Here is a 17,269-nt window from a genome sequence, read left to right as displayed (position 1 = left end):
ATTTCTGTTGTCACCTAGTAAATGGGCATGGTCACACATGGGGTATATCTCGGTATCATGCTCATGTATGTCTTGCACATGGTTAGCAACAGACTTCCACTTTTCCCCTAACAAGTCAGCCTGCCCTTCTGGAACTGTCCCTGCGACATAGTACATATGGTGAATGATCGATTTCTTCCAAAAACCAACATCTTCACAACCCTTCTTTTTGGTGAGGGCATCGATCTTTTTACCAAGTCCTGTAATTAAAAGATTCAATTAATTACCAACATACATGTAGCAAAGAAGCATATATAATACAACACAAATGTACAATAATCTAATAAATTCAGTTCTACTTCCATAATGAGCACACAAATTCACACCTTTCGCTATATGCCATGCATCGAAGTGATGTTTCAGCTCTGCTGTGCGGGGGTTGTGCGGAGTTTCTTCTCTCAGGTACTTTGCAATAGATTTGTGCCTGTCAGTTACCATAGATGCGACATCCAGCTCATGCGTCTCGGTCAGGAGTGTCAGACACCTCTTCAAGCCCTCGAGCTCACAAGCATTGCTGCTGGTTACCTCATTGCTCTGAATAACGACATAAACAACATTGGTAATATGTCATCATTGTCCTATACTGTATTTGTATGGTGGTTTCATACCTCATTATTATTAAGTTAGAAGTGTGGTAAATTGTACTGTACCATGTACAAGAATATTACTACATGTACTTAATTCACTAACTATTTACCTGGACTAGTTGGGTATCCAGCACTTTGTTGATCCTTTGTTCGATCACCGTGTAGCCTCCATATTTGGCCGAGTGGCCAGGGCTGTCACAACGACCATCCCCTGTCAGATGTATGCCACCTTCCATGCCTTTGAGTCTCTCCACAAGACTCGTCTGTTCTGTTTGCCAGGCGTTGACTATGGATGGGATGATGTAGGATGATTGATGACGATGGTAGGTATTGCGGCTAATCCTGCAAACTTTCATGATGTCAAACACCTTTAGAGTCTGGGAGGGTAGACTTCCTGACAACAAAATTGATGCCGACATGATCAGATTTCCAACAGGAAGTTGATTGAGAAATGGCTGGCTGTTCCATACTCTTGTGTATTTACAGTTTCCACATTTCTGCCTGATCTGCACTAAACTGCCAATGTTGTTAACAACCTCACTAGAACTTGATCCAGCACAAATTGGGCAATACTGGAACAGCTCCAACAAATTGGCCTCAAAGACGAAATACTTCTTGTCTTGTGCATATTTCCTGGGGCATTTGTGCAAAAGTTCTTCTTGCCTTTGTCTGGAAGCAAAAAAACGTTATCAATGATGTGTTTTGTTACAAGTACATTAATGTAAATCTGTTTATATTAATTTTCATTACCTTCTAACTAAACAGCTCGACAGAATACTCGACAGCTCCGAAGGCTTGTAGTCAGAGTCAGAGTCATCTTTGATTGGTGTCTGATCAGCGTCGAATACAAGTGTAGCACAACCTTTCTTTGGTGTTGACACTGTTGGTGTAGATGCACTTTCTTGCTCTTCATACTGTGTACATGCACCAACCATGATAACTGGATCTGTTGAGGTCCCTGTAAATTGGAAATGATAGTAACCATAACATTGTCCAACACATGGAATGTCAAAAGTGATACTGAGACACATGATAACAACAATTCACCAATCTATATTTTGTAACTGTTTTCTTCTGTACCTTTGCTTCTATAGTAAGGTCTTGTTCGAGTTGAGCACTGTGTGCTTGCCTCAGATCTATGTGGCAATGTGCTTTCAGTCACCGAAGCTGCAGCAGGATCTTCTGGCAAATTAGATTCCATATAAACATCTGAGTCGCTCGAGACATGATCCTGTTCTGTCAGCAACTGGAACCAAAAAAAAACAGTTAAAAACACCTAACAATTTCAGGGATGGATCCTGCAGCAATCATGTTGGTCTCAAAACGTTTAGCTTTTAATGAGACAGACATATGCACACAAGCTAATTCTATTTTATTTAGGCACACATCTTAACAACTCAAATTCTTACTATTTATGTATGTTTCCCCAGAAATGGGTTGAATAACTTAAATCACACTTTTATCATAGGCCCCACAAATACAGCACACCAAACTCTCATAGATCTACATTTGTTTTCAGTCTAAAACAAAACAAAACATATTAATTTGATATAAATGAAATAACACATACCCTTGCCACCTCTAATTTGGAAACAGCCCTTCTAGGATGTGGGCATATTTCACTTGTTTTCGTTTTTTTGCCTGACGAAGTGAAGAAACTGTCAACATTGCTGGCAGTCGTTGCCGACGAACATGCAGCAGATCTGGCTCTCTTTGTGCCTGATGCTTTTGGAGTTTTGGCCGGTCTTTCAGGGTTTATGGTGGGTACAGCATCTAACTTAAGCGTTTTTTTTGTCTTGTAGCCTAATTCCACCATCAAAGCTCCTTCAAAACTGTCTGGGGTGAAATGGCTACCACATATCACAGCTTGTGATTTCTCGTGCGGCGGATGAAAGTTCGCTCTTTTGGTCTCTACTAAACGGATCCACTGACGTCTAGCAGTCGTGTTTTTCGGAAATTCGTGTACACTGTGACCTGACAGGCTTGAATTACCACAAAACTGAACTACACATCGCTTCATCATCATGAATTGTTGGATAAAAAAAGTTTAGCAAGGTCCGGTTACACATATGTTGAGCAAAAATAGCGGAAGGATACAAAACAAACAATCCAGACGAGGCTGGTGTTTGCCACGTGTGACGTCACACAGCTGGGTTAAAGTCCTTATCTTACATTAAAAACTTTTTTTGGCAGTTGATTTCTGGGGGGTGTATGCAACAGATAGTCAATGTATGTTTCTTTATTTCATACTGAATAATATGTAAAAAAAGGAAAAATATTAGGTCCAATAAAAAAACTTTGCTTCTGGAAGCAGGCCATTTCGTGACGTCACGTGTGGTTCCCGGCTGCCGCTGTCTGGCTCCCTGCTGCCGTCCGGATCAACAGCCAATGCGCGCAGCCAGCGAGAGTTCACAACGAAAAATGGCGTCAAATATTGTTGATGTTTACGCATCAGAAAAAGCTAATAGCGCGGGTATTTGGCACAATTTGACAGAACAATTATTGGAATTGCACCCTTTCTTATGTCCAACTGTTTTTTGAAACCCATCTTCCATTGTTGGTAGCCTTCAAAATCATCAGGGACAACAAAATGTGCCCCACAAATAACGCTGGTTTCACTGGCGCACTGCCAATTTTTTCTTGTGTTCCGCACAAATCGCTCCCATTTCTCCCGTAAAACCTTCTCTTTCGGGAACAAATGAACGGTAAAACCATCCCGATTGGTGTTGCTACACCCGCCAACGACACACCTCTTCACCATGATCCGGAAAAAACAAGACAAACTCGGAGATAAACACTGATACACAAAGTTGACATGCGGCTATACCAGCAATGCTACACTGTGTGATGCTGGGACGGGCTGAACTCACCAGGATTCGCGGAACCACACGTGACGTCACGACACAGCACCAAGCAGCGGCAAGTTTGAATCCAGACTTTTCTGGATACCTCTGAATTTGACCCATTTTCCCGATATTAACAAGTGATTTACAGCAAATAGGAAACGATATTCGATCTATATCACGTGTTACTGGAATAAGACCCAACAAGTTAATGCATTTTGAAACAGTTCTATAATCTTTCAGCTACAGTAAATTACGCAAGATAAGGACTTTAATGGCTGGCAAGCTTTTTGCTACCGGAGCGGAATAACACGGGAAAGTGGCACACATTTCATGTTATTTGGGGGGTATTTATGGAAAGAATCATTGATGTTGATATGTCAAATGAAAAAGTGGAAAGTGATGAAGCGATTTATTAACACAGAATAATGTTTATTTTGGACATTTCATGGACTTTAACAACGTAGACTCATGGTTGCTGAGTGTTCGCTTTGTGTGCTTGAGCTCGCTGTGCTGTGATCTTTTCACTGTTCTGCCCTCGCAGTGTGCGGCTATGCAAAGCTAGACAGGTAGCTAACAACTTCAATCCTCCAATAACCACAAGGCTTTGGCTTTTCTTGAGGTTTACTGTACGATTCTCATTGTGAAACTAGAAATACAATATAGAAATAAAGCATACATTAGTACACATATAAATGATCAACCCAGTCTCATGGCATTTCTTGTTCACCGACACGATTTTTAATCTATTGATTCGTGTTCACCAACACGATTTCCCCCTTTTTTTCGTGTTGCACAGCACGATTTTAAAAGCAATGTATTTCTATTGGTAGTCTCACGGCATTACGTGTTATAGGAAGACCAGAAGCTGTGTGGTTCATAAAAACATGTTCTTACTCAATAGCAAGCCACAATTATTGCTTTTATTTTAAATCGTATAATTTCGGACTTTTGCTGCCGTCTGTGAGGAAAATAAATGGGGCTCAGAGCCTCAGAATACTCAAATCTGTATTTTTTAAATCTTTTTTTCCTTCTAATTTGTTATTCTTTTCAAAATAACACACTGTTATTTACTCACCAATAACACACAATTATCTTTTTTTTAATTTATTTGTTTAGTTCCATAATCTCTGTCTTTTTTGGCGTCCATCAGGAACTGAATTTCAATATAAAAATAACCGGAAACAGACGTAGGCATTTCGAGCGATTACCCAAGATCCTCAGCTATGGTTTAAGCTCGCCGATTGGATGTTTTAGCCGCAATGCATGTTGGGATTTGGTGTTTATATGATATGAAATCGGAAAAACATTTAAAAATAATAAAATAATACTTAATTCCGAGTGTTCTTAATTTTCTCTTTGAAAGTCATCGCCACCTCACTGTACTCGCATGGGCTACCTACTGCCATGATTTAGGCCACTTTTAATGGGCTTTCGCCCCTCGTTTTCCCTGTTTTGTGGGTTTTGCATGGTTATACACAGTTTGCAGTAACAGGCACTGCTGCCTAAACGATCAAATCTTTACACAATGCCTTTTGCTCTCATACAACCAAATGGTCCGATTGTTCAGGCACTTATTACGACCAAATATGTTGTTTGTTCAAGCGCTTAATACGTCCTATAATTACGTTTGAAAGTTTTCGCCCTCTAGTGCTCCCGTTGAATGCAAACGTTACAGATGGTCGTTTATTCACAAATAACCCTCTCTGTAAAATCCTAAATTGTAGGATAGTTTGGCCATTAAAACGCTTTTTGATTAGATTCCTAGCGAGCAGTGTATATTGTACTTTTAGAATCCACGTCCAGTCGATATGTAGGATCTATAGTTTGATAGATTTTACTGTCAGGATTCTTATATGATATGTCCCGTTTTTAGTTTTGTGTGTCTGGTTATGGGTGTTTTCCTCCTGGTATATTGTCTGTTCCCTCTTCCTGTGTTTTTCCTCCCTGTCATTAGTTTCCCTGGGGTGTCTAATTGTCTGATTGTGTTCACCTGTTGCCCTTGTGTTTCTCCTCCCCTGCCCGGCTGTTTAGTCTTGTCTCTTCCTGTGTTCAGTGTTGGTTCGTCTTTTGTTGGTGACTGAGTTCACCGGTGAGTGTTCTGTTTTGTCCGAGTTATTTTCATTATCCTTGAAATAAAGGTTAATTAGAGTTATCTGCATTTGGGTCCTGCTTCCTTCACTCAACCGTAACAGTACGAACCAACCAGATATGGGCCCAGCAGATCCTTTTGAGCAGGAATGATTGGATTTTTCCTTTTATTTGGCAAACTGCTCTCATCGATGGAGGGGAGCGTCCGGAGTTCAGCAGTGAGAGGCTGCTCTGGCAAAGGCACGCCAGATGGCTCCGGAGAAACCAGGCTTGGTGAAATTCTTACCGGGCTGGATTTTGAATTTCCTCTCTGTGTGTTATCCCCTGGCTGCTAGCCCCAGGCATGCTAGCTCCCTGTCTCCCAATTCCCATTATGACACCACACGCATCGGTGTGTTCCGTTTGGAGTCACCCCTTGCTTCTGCCCCATTTCCTGCTCCGGTCCAGGAGCCGTTCTCTGGAACTCGTCTGGCTTTCGGAGGTCCACGGAGCCTCCAAACGGCTCCTAAAAGAAGGAGTCGCAAGTCCAGGCTAGCAGCCCGAGCCCCAAGAGCCATGGTTCCGGCCCAAGTTCTGGCCCCAGCAGCCATGGTTCCGACCCCAGTTCTGGCCCCAGTAGCCAAGGTTCCGGCCCCAGCAGCCATGGTTCCAAAACCAGTTCCGGCCCTAGCAGGCATGGTCCCAGACCCAATTCTGTCCCCAGCGGCCATGGTTCCAGACCCAGTTCTGGCCCCAGCAGCCATGGTCCCGGCCCCAGTTCTGGCCCCAGTGGCCATGGTTCCGGCCCCAGTAGCCATGGTTCCAGACCCAGTTCTGGCCCCAGCAGCCATAGTCCCTTCCAGAGTCCCTTCTCGAGTCCCTTCTCTGGTCCTTTCTCGAGTCCCTTCCCTAGTCCCTTCCCTAGTCCCTTCTCTAGTCCCTCCTCAAGTCCCTTCCCAAGTCCCTTCTCTAGTCACTTCCCTAGTCCCTTCTCTCGTCCCATCTCGAGTCCCCTCTCCAGTTCCCTCTCGAGTCCCCTCTCCAGTTCCCTCTCAAGTCCTCTCTCAAGTCACCTCTCGAGTCCCCTCTCAAGTCACCTCTCGAGTCCCCTCTCCAGTTTCCTCTCGAGTCCCCTCTCGAATCCCCTCTCGAGTCTCCTCTCAAGTCCCCTCTTGAGTTCCCTCTCAAGTCCCCTCTCAAGCCCTCTCTCGAATCCCCTCTCGAGTCTCCTCTCGAGTTCCCTCTCCAGTCCCTACTGAAGTCCCTACTCAAGTCCCTACTGAAGTGCCGTTGGAGGTTCCGCTGGGGGTCCTGCCAACTCCATGTCCTGTCCCGTTGGGGGTCCCGCCGACTACTCTCCTGCCGGGGGTCCTGCCAATCCTGTGTCCTGTCCCGTTGGGGGTCCCGCCGACTACTCTCCTGCCGGGGTTCCTGCCAATGCTGTGTCCTGTCCCGTTGGGGGTCCCGCCGACTACTCTCCTGCTGGGGGTCCTGCCAACTCCATGTCCTGTCCCGTTGGGGGTCCCGCCGACTACTCTCCTGCCGGGGGTCCTGCCAACTCTACGTCCTGTCCCGTTGGGGGTCCCGCCGACTACTCTCCTGCCGGGGGTCCTGCCAATCCTGTGTCCTGTCCCGTTGGGGGTCCCGCCGACTACTCTCCTGCCGGGGTTCCTGCCAACCCTATGTCCTGTCCCGTTGGGGGTCCCGCCGACTACTCTTCTGCCGGGGGTCCTGCCAACCCTGTATCCTGTGCCGTTGGAGGTCCCGCCGACTGCTCTCCTGCCGTTGGTCCTGCCAACTCCATGTCCTGTCCCGTTGGGGGCCCCGCCGACTACTCTTCTGCCGGGGGTCCTGCCAACTCTGTGTCCTGTGCCGTTAGAGGTCCCGCCGACTGCTCTCCTGCCGGGGGTCCTGCCAACTCCATGTCCTGTCCCGTTGGGGGCCCTGCCGACTACTCTTCTGCCGGGGGTCCTGTCAATTCTGTGTCCTGTGCCGTTAGAGGTCCCGCCGACTGCTGTCCTGCCGGGGGTCCTGCCAACTCCATGTCCTGTCCCGTTGGGGGCCCCGCCGACTACTCTTCTGCCGGGGGTCCTGCCAAACCCTTGTCCTGTTCCGTTGGAGGCCCCGCCATCACCTGTCTCGCCGGGGGTCCTGCCAACTCCTGGTCCTCTTCCGTGCCGAAGCCTGTCCCACCGGCTCTGGATCCTGTTCGGCCGACACCGGGCCCTGCCCGGTCTCCGGAGCTGTCTGGTCTTCGCCCTCGAGCCCGGCCCCCTGAGAGCCGCGGTCTTCGCCCTCGAGCCCGGCCCCCTGACTCTTCCTGCCGCTGCCTTCGCCTTCATGCTCGGGCCCCTGATTTAGCCTGCTGTGGCCTTTGACCCTCCATGGACTCTGCCTTGCCCCCAGGCCGTCCGCCCGAGACCCCACCCTTGGACTCTGCCTTGCCCCCGGGCCGTCCGCCCGAATCCCCCTTCTCGGCTTCTGCCTTGTCCCCTGGCCGTCCGCCCGAGATCCCTTCCGGGTCCTCCGCTGTGCTCTTGGGCTGTCAGCCCAAAACCTGTCCTCCAGACCCCCTCCACCCACCCTGCTGGCCCTAGTGATTACAAACTGTAAGAAATGCCGCCAAAACTGAATACGTGATGTGGATCATAAATATATCAGCAATTAAATAACATCTTCCATTTCTTTTCACACAATACGTCTCCCTAAAGTGTCAACACTAATTCGGCTGACTTTTATTTTTGATCCAATTGGTAGATAGGTTATATATACACCATAACGGTGCACAGCTGATTGAAAGGGATTTTTTTGTAGTTTTTAAAGATATTATTTACTACCTTTCCAACTCCTCATGCAGTTGACTGTTACAGATCTATACAGGTTCATGGTACAATGCATGCTTCAAATCGAGAGACTGAAACTGTATTTTCCTTTACCGTTCTGTTTTAATTTAATTTCACAATAAAGTTAATAGTCTTATGTTTGATATTATTATGTTTTATTAACTACACCACTGGTTTTTTAACCCGCACCGCCTAGTGGTTAAAGCACGTTATTGAACTTTGTTGTTGAATATGTTTTATTTGATGAAAACATTTAAATATTAAGAGTAGCCTACATACAAAATTGGGGGGAAGTAGAAGGTCAATGATAGAAATATAGAATAGAAAACATCAAGAAGATACTGTAGTCATCTCTACAATAAAATAGTTTAGTGCAGGACGTCCAAAGATATTAACAGGAGGATGTGCAAAACAGACAAACTAATAAGGATTTATTTAAACATTAAAGAATACTTTAAGTTAAGGTCTTCTTTTGAATAAGAAAAAAACGTAGGGGTTATCCACATATAAATATGAAGTCTGACAAAGTACTTAACGTCCAATATATTGCATAGTTTATTTTGGCACTTGACAGTCACCTTCCCTGAATTGGACTCAGGTGTAACTAAAGTCTGATTTAAGGGTTGTTTATATGTCACATCATTCATCAGAATCTGCAATATTACTAAAATACATGTAGTGAAGTAAAAATACTATGTTAACCTCTGAATTGTAGTGGAGTAGAACAAAGTAGTATGCTGCTGTAACAAAAACATTTCCCAACTTGGGATCAATAAAGTATATCTTATCTTATCTTAAGATGGCTACTGCCATATTTGGAAATGTGCCTCTGAACCTTGACAGAAGCATGTTTCAGGCTTATCAATGAGCAACAGGAGGGGTCACAGACATAAGACCAGCTGTTAAATAAAGCTCTTCTGACCTTAGGTGTCATGTGGGTATATATTAATTCACCCATTTATTAATTATATGTTTTAAATTTGATAACACCACTGTGTTTCGTATCCCCTAAACCTCCAGGGTGTACACAGTTTAATACTGGCAACTTCTAATTGTGGGCAATACGAAAACGTCTTATAAAGAGACGTGCCATAGAACATGTTGCGAAACACACAATAGCCAGCATGTGTAGTTCCATTTCAAAGAGCTGTTGACGCTCAGCGTAATCTTGTCGCACTGCGACTCCAACATCCAATCACAGGGCTTGATGAGTGATGACTAATCACAAGGTTTGTAAAGCAAGGCGGATGTTGTAGTCCCAAACGATAGCTGGGGATTCTGGGTAGTGTAGTGTCTTCGGAAACTGTAGTTTCTTAACTCCGAAAAAACTATTTGTTTGTCTAAATTGAAGGTTAAAAACACAAAAGCATTGTACACAATTTAAACCAATCTATATTGTGTACTTAACAAGGATAAACTGATGTTTTTTAGTGGATGAGTAATGCAGATATCATTGTGTAATCATTTGACAATGAGGGGAATATATCCGGTTTTATTATGAAAACTTCGAGACCGGAAAAACTGTTTTCACCCACGCTAACTTTACATGGAAGCTGCATACACGTTATCCTGGCGAGACCTCAAATCATCTTCGTAATATCTATCAAACTATAGATCCTACGAATCGACTGGACGGGGATTCTAAAAGTACAATATACACTTCTCGCTAGAAATCTAATCAAAAAGCATTTTAATGGCCAAACTATTCCACAATTTAGGATTTTCCAGAGAGGGTTATTTGTGAATAAACGTCCCTCCGGAGCGTTTGCAATGAACCGGCCGGGAGCATGTTGTTTCTTACACGACAACTAGAGCACCTCTAGTGGTCGTGTAAGAAACAACATACACTTTAAAACATGTCTCTGGGTTGTAATAAGGGCATGAACAATCGGCCTATATGGTCGTTTTTTGTAGGAGGACAGGCTGCGTTATTTTGTGTACTGTTTATTGACACAAACCTGAAACAGTTGATTCCTGCAGACGCTGGTTATCTAGAAAGATGGGATTCAAATCGTGAAGGCCTGCTGACAGAGATGTGGATTTCCCTGAACATGGTTATGAAACTTTGCTGTCACCTGGTACTCAGAGTTTTATTCAAGTGGTCTGACTGAGGAGTGAGGATATCTAAAGTCGGCCGTCAGGTGCGAAGGCGCTACAACGTCCAAAAACACTTCCATTGGGAGAAATGTACTGCAGCTTTAGAAAAGATGCAAATATAATAACACAAATGTGCCGAAACACATTCTAATGAAGAAACATCTTCACCATCTTGAAAACACATGAATTCAATTTAGGAACCAAACCATCGAAGCAAATGTAATTTTAATCATGATTTAAAATAATTTGTTGTACATATATAATACTTATATATCCCGATGGCAATCAATAAATCAAATGCTCTGACCAAAACAAAACATAATCCAGTATCTGTAGCAGCCATGTGACTGAAATAGGTGTGTTATTGGGACTATTCATTTAATTATATGTTTTTTTATTACATTTCAACTGAGGTACTGAGACTGTATGCGTGTGTTTGTGTGTGAGCTGGAGGAAGATCATGTTTCTGTAAGGCTGAGTGTTCGTCAAGCATGTTTTTCAGGCAGAAAAGTGCTGGCAGGTCCTTTGGGAGCTCAGCACCTTTCTGGAAAGTTCAGAGGTTTTTCAATAGAAGCGCTCAGAGCAGCTGCTCTAAAAAGTTAGAGTACAGCTTCTGATGCTGCACGGAAGGTGAATTTAAATCAGAATATTCATGATGAAAGGAGCTGCTACACCACTGCTGCTCCTCTATATGTATCTTTTATATGTCGATTGTTTCCCCTGCCGTCCACTTCTCTCTGAACGCTCCCTCCTCCTGCTTTCTCTCAACTTTACCACAGTCCAACTCTCCTCCACCTATTCCGTTCTTTCTTTAGATTATTCCTCATTTTTCCTTGTCTGTTGTCGTGGCTACTAACTTTCTTTATGTCATCTCTCTTTGCTTCTTATTATGATAATTTTCCTTTACCTCACTTAACTCATTTGATTCTGGTTTCCGCCCCCACACTTATTCTTCCTCTATTTATTTTCAGTGCTTTATGAGCCTTCTCCTCTGTCTCTTTCCTGAAGCTATTTCTCCCCCTAACTGCTTTGAAAGCTTCCCACAGCAGAGTCCTGTCTGCACTGTAGGTTAGTTCAGCCCACCACCTAGCCCCCACCCCTCACCCTCTTCCTCCCTTTGTGATCAGACCAGGCTCTGACACCACGGCTGCACAGGTCTTACAGCTACTTGATGAATTGATAACAGAGTAAACTCCAGTGCTTATCACATGTTTTTAAAGTCTGGTATATACTTCGGAACAATGTGTGGGGGGTGCCTGTCAGTATTCAAATCTAAATGAGTATCTATTCCTGTCCTGGGTTTTAGAATTGGAACACCTTGTGATTTTAACATTCAACACATGCAGCTCCCATGAGGCTTCGAGAGCGTGACAGGGCTAAGGCTCATGGGATCTTAGTCAACAGCAACATCCCTCTTGAGCCTCAGAAGCTGTCATGGAGCTCCTGGGAATGTAGCTGTGGAACACTAACAAAATGTTCAGTGTTTTATCTGATTAAACAATGTGTTCAAATATTACCAATATATTGTGAGAAATGGAAGTAATAACAACACTTGGCCCCTTCTGGGCAGTGTTTCCGTTAGAAGTTGTTGAAAATATCTGTACAAGTCCGACCAACTCAAATCCCTCTGGTCATACTGTACGTTAAAAATAAATTACCAATATTTATAGTGTATTGCGATACATACGATACGATAATACTTTATTGGTCAGATAAAGTCTGAAATGTGACTTGCATCACAGCAGCTCCATGTCCAACACCAACTTAGACACATATCCAGACACAATACATGAAACACAAACAAAGAACATTTAACATAACATCACAATCACTGAGATAAAACTATATTAAAAATAGTCTGAACGTTGAGCTCATAGTACTTGATTTTACAATCCCTTATAATTATCAGCACCTTCTTGAGTGGATGAAGGGGTAATAACATCATTGGGGTCAGGGCTGCCCCTGGCCAACTTTTGGCCCCACCCAAAGGTGTTTCATGAGGTCCCCCTTATGTGTCGCGAGCGTTGACAGGGTGGGGTGCTAGTGGAGCACGCTCGTGAACTGTTAGCTCGCCGGAGCATCGCAGCGGGGTGACTGCGGAGCCGCATTTCCGCAAGATGAGTCCCCGCGCAGTCTGCGTGATCTGCATGTAAAGGGGCGGCCCAGATTGGGGTCATCAGGTGGGCACCCTCCTTCCTCAGTGTTTGGTTTCGTTATCCAGAGGGCTTGCCCGGCTACACCTGGCGTCCCAGTCATGATTTTAAGAAGCCTGGTGGTTGATGCAGCCGACCTCCACTGGGAGCAGCTGTGTTTTCCATCCTGCTGTAATGCCTCGGTATTTTTGAAAGTTTCCGTTTGTACGCTTCAACAACTGCAGCCTCCCATGGTACAGGATTTTTTTTAGGTTGACCACATTATCAAATCTGGCCTGAGATTGGTTGTGATGATCTCCGGTGGGGGGTGAGCTTCTGATCTATTTCAAGTTGCATGTCCCAGTCTTGAGCCGAGTCCAGCAGGTTCCCTTCCGCTCTAACTAACGCTACAATATTAATAGTTCTAATTCGCATTAGGTGCTGTACACATGCTACTTGTTCTGTGCTCAAATCCTGTATTTTAAGAATATTAACTGTTTGTTGTCTCTCGTATATGGTCACATTATTAAGTGATAGGCTACAACAGCGAATACACTACAAAGAAAGGTGGATAGGGGCTATAATGCGCCCTGTAGACCGAACATAATCCTACTTACTTACTTAACTTACTTAACTTACCATACCTACTTTGAGTAACTTACTTTACTGACTTTACTCACTTTACTTACTTTACTTACTTTACTTACTTTACTGACTTTACTTACTTTACTTACTTTACTCACTTGACTTACTTTACTTACTTTACTCACTTTACTTACTTTACTTACTTTACTTACTTCACTGACTTTACCCACTTTACTTACTTTACTTACTTTACTCACTTTAATTACTTTACTTACTTTACTGACTTTACTTACTTTACTTACTTTACTCACTTGACTCACTTTAATTACTTGACTTACTTTACTGACTTTACTTACTTTAGCCTACTGACTTTACTTACTTTACTTACTTTACTGACTTTACTCACTTTGCTTACTTTACTTACTTTACTCACTTTACTTACTTTACTCACTTTACTTACTTTACTAACTTTCCTGTTGTGCTGTGATTCTGGCTTAAGAGAGTTATTTGACAGCAGTTACATATCCTTCAAAACAAGCCTCTCCCAGTGCGTCAGGTTTGCTTTGGTACAAAATTCACTACACCCCAGACCGCGCACCCGTTATGCAGGCTTGAAATGCTCTATGATAAATGTTATAAAATATAAATGTACATGCCTTGATGATGTCCCCCTTAGCTTTCTTTATAAAATGTTTTCAAGCTCAATAATAAGTACAGGTAATGTTTGTCCGGTAAATTGAAATTCAAACGAAATCACTGACATGGCAAATAACACTGAGGTGAAGTGTGGTGACGGGGATTGCTCAAACATGTTTTATTGTTAAAAAAAAACTACACATATAAGAGGTTAGGTTTTGTAAATCAATAAATATCTGTCATCTGATGGATAGCTGCAGTGGTGTGCTTCCAGCAGGCCGTTTGTTGGCAGCGGGACCGAGGATGTTAGAGTGGGGTCAGTTTATACATGGTGTTCTTCATACCTCTGGATGAAAACCGTGACATCATACATCAGGCTACCAATGGTTACTGTAGATTGTTGTCTTCAGGCGTGTTATAATACATACTTCCAGGTATGTAGAGAGGAAGTGGCTTTGGACTTTCACAATAAGAGGATCATGTGAAAATAGAGTCTCTGATAATGTTGAGTCCCAACAGGTGTCAATCGACTGTGACATTTAATCGGCTCATCCCATCATGATTAATCACAAGTTGAAAATTCTAGTATGAACGTATGTTTTGGGGGGAGATAAAACAAATACAGGTGTGGTGTTGTAATAAAGAAATGTATGAAACACTGTTAAGAGACTTAAAATGTATTTCTTTATTATGACACTTATCACTTAGCAACAACTGTATGAGCTTTGCAGGGTATATGCTTGTTTGGTGATGACATTAGTCATGGATTAGTGAGGTAGTGATGGTCCTCAGTGATGGGCAGTGGCCTCCGGTCTACATAAGCAGTGATGTAGTGTAATGTAAAAATGAGAATTATTTTCCAAGAAAAGAAACAACGCAGTACCAAGCAGTCTCTGACTGTGACCGAACCAGAGGAGCTACTTCCTGTTCTCTACTTTTATTTACAACATTTCATCTTCAGACATTCATCATGCAGATATATTCTGTTTGAGGAACAAAACTATTAGCTAAAGTTGAGTTCAAGTGATCAACAGTGTGCAGGATTGATTGGTGCTACTATCACAGTCTATTATTCAACTGTATGTAAGACTCTATAGTGAAAGGAGTTCCTATTGATTGAAACCTAACAAATCCAAATAACAAGAGAGGAAGAAGCTTTAGCGCCTTTTCCCTGTTTCTTTACATTTTTCTTAAATTCTTATTTTTTTTTAATACAATTACCTTAATATTAGATTTCTGCTCAGCACAAATTGTACTGTACAGTAAATACCAATAGGCCAATGTTTCTATCAAGTTAAAATAGCCAAAATTGACATACCATACCAATAGCTACATGTGCATAGTAATTATAGTTTAGGATGATCCTCCTGGACTAGATCACTTATTGATTTCACAAATGACAAAAACCGTTCTACAAATGTTTAAATCTTGAAATCAGGAAATAATATATTCATATTTATTTGAAACATATTAAAAAAGAAGCTGATAAAACTGGTAAAACACACAAGTATCTTTACTACATCCATGATGTATGCACGTGCACAAAGAGCCACGGAGTTGATGAATTAACAGAGACACAGAGCAAAAAGGCCATCAGTCCAGCAGGCTTTGGTGCATTCAGGGGAAAACGTTTCTCAGCAACATTAGGGAGGATTTTAAGGGAAACGCCTCAGCAGGAGATACACTATGGATTGCAGTAAATCTTCACGGTTCTTGGCTCTGTAAGGCTCTGCTTCAGGCTATCATGTGTCCTTAAGCATGATGTGATGTGAGGAGAGGCAGAGAGGAGCCCATCATAGCTGGGATCTGATGAATCAACATGTGACGGGAGAGAGTGAATGAATGCTCGTTTTGGCATTTCAAGATTGATTCTCCGAGATTTCAGCCAGCACAATAACAATAACATTTTTTTATCATTATTTATTCTAAACAGCATTTGGAGTGAAGTTTGCTATGATTGCAGCGTGGACCATTTCATTATTTATATAAGGAAAGATTAAATGTTTTTGTTTAAAGAACATTTATTGAAACATGCACCATATACGATAATAAATAACTGTTAATAGTCTTTGGCAATCTGACCCCGATCCTGATATCGTAGATATTTGAAGATTGAAGAGCAGCCGTGTAGGAAAACTACCTGGGTTCTATACACTGGTGGTGATGCTGAAGATCTGGATTTGATGGGGGGGTGGGATGAAGATCTGGATTTGATGGAGAGGTGGGAGGAAGAGATGGGATGAAGAGGAGGTGTGATGAGGTCTTTGGATTAGCACTCCTGGCATAGGTTGTGATGAAAGGAGGTGGATGGGCTGGAGGCGGGCTGCAGCATAAACACCTGAAATCACAGCTGACTGCAGGAGAGAGGAGAACCATCTTTGACCATTTATTGTCTGGACACACAAAAAACAATTTGATAGCATGGAACTAACAGTGCAAACAGTCTGTCTCTAACGTCTGATGTGCAGTCTGAAGACAAGGTCAGTTGAAGTGCCAAGCATTTTAACTTCCACATCCAGCTGGGATGTAAATATAATAAGTCAGAGTCGTTTCTCTAGTAGTGAGGACACAGAAACTAGTCTGCTGAACTGCTGCAGCTGGACATTTTTTAACATAGTTAAATGTATAAATAAAGAAGAAAAGAGAAATCACAGGAAGACCGGGAGGGAGGAATTATTGGAGGAAGCAGGAGAGGAGTAACAGAGAGCAAACCCAGCAGAAAATGAAGAACATCCTGGGGCAATGAAGCAGGAAATGATCATCAGTTTCCCTCCACAGGGATCCAACGGTGTTACTTTAGATTATTGAAGTTATCATTTCATGGACCTATTTGTTATCAACGCCTTTGTTAGCAACATAGAAATAAAGTCACTCTTAGAGAGTATTGTTGGATTGCACTGGCTCCTATGCATTCTTCTTGCTGAGACACAGTTTTATATTTCCCTCGAGGGAACTCACGGCTAACTGAAACATTGCAAAATAAAAAGGCCCAAACTCTTTTGTATTTGGAGACAAAGATGGATGACAGACCACGGTTACTGCTCATCCAGCTCAACCGTGTCCATTAAAACCTCTGCTGGGAAATCAGAGAGGGAACTGTGACAGCATCTGTTTGAGTTCCACAGCTGGACCGTGTCGGTGACTGCTTTATTTACAAAGTACAAATACTTTACGATGGGGAGCTATTTAACAATGGCTTCCATTTGTTTTCTCTGTGAAGTCGCAGTGAATGCACTGGAGGTCAAATCTCATTGTCACCAGATCATATCATCTTTCTGCTGGTTTGAAGTGGGCATCTTGCTAAATGTGTGTTAGTCTCAGTATTTATCATGTCACACTCTATGGCAAGCCACTTGATTATTCATTCCATATCCTTGATATCAGACGGCAGCTGCCTACACTAGTTGGCTCTTTGATTTCACTTGTTAGATATATGG

At 43.0% G+C, this 17,269-nt stretch overlaps 3 protein-coding genes across 3 annotated transcripts in view; 1 reads left to right on the top strand and 2 right to left on the bottom strand.

Annotated features, from left to right (window-relative positions):
- The window catches only part of slc8a2b (solute carrier family 8 member 2b), a 425,653-nt gene that overhangs the window by 96,705 nt on the left and 311,679 nt on the right, over nucleotides 1-17,269 (top strand). The gene's annotated exons all lie outside the window — the stretch shown is intronic.
- On the bottom strand, nucleotides 11-1,561 carry LOC307034852 (uncharacterized protein; the record flags this gene model as incomplete). Its single annotated transcript, XM_079673778.1, has 6 exons — nucleotides 11-14; nucleotides 113-239; nucleotides 366-573; nucleotides 737-1,020; nucleotides 1,168-1,295; nucleotides 1,377-1,561. The coding sequence occupies 6 exons, from the start codon at nucleotides 1,559-1,561 to the stop codon at nucleotides 11-13; spliced, it is 936 nt and encodes a 311-aa protein (XP_079529904.1).
- The window catches only part of LOC307035385 (uncharacterized protein), a 464,943-nt gene continuing 450,849 nt past the window's right edge, over nucleotides 3,176-17,269 (bottom strand). Inside the window, exon 2 of the mRNA XM_079674610.1 lies at nucleotides 3,176-7,483. Coding sequence (XP_079530736.1) covers nucleotides 6,808-7,483 — 676 coding nt within the window. The 3' untranslated portion in view covers nucleotides 3,176-6,807. The remainder of the gene's footprint in view (nucleotides 7,484-17,269) is intronic.

The sequence above is a fragment of the Notothenia rossii genome (assembly GCF_949606895.1).
Source record: "Notothenia rossii genome assembly, chromosome: 4".
Taxonomy (NCBI): domain Eukaryota; kingdom Metazoa; phylum Chordata; class Actinopteri; order Perciformes; family Nototheniidae; genus Notothenia; species Notothenia rossii.
The sequence above is the reverse complement of the archived record's forward strand: the minus strand, read 5'-3'. Positions and strand labels throughout refer to the sequence as shown.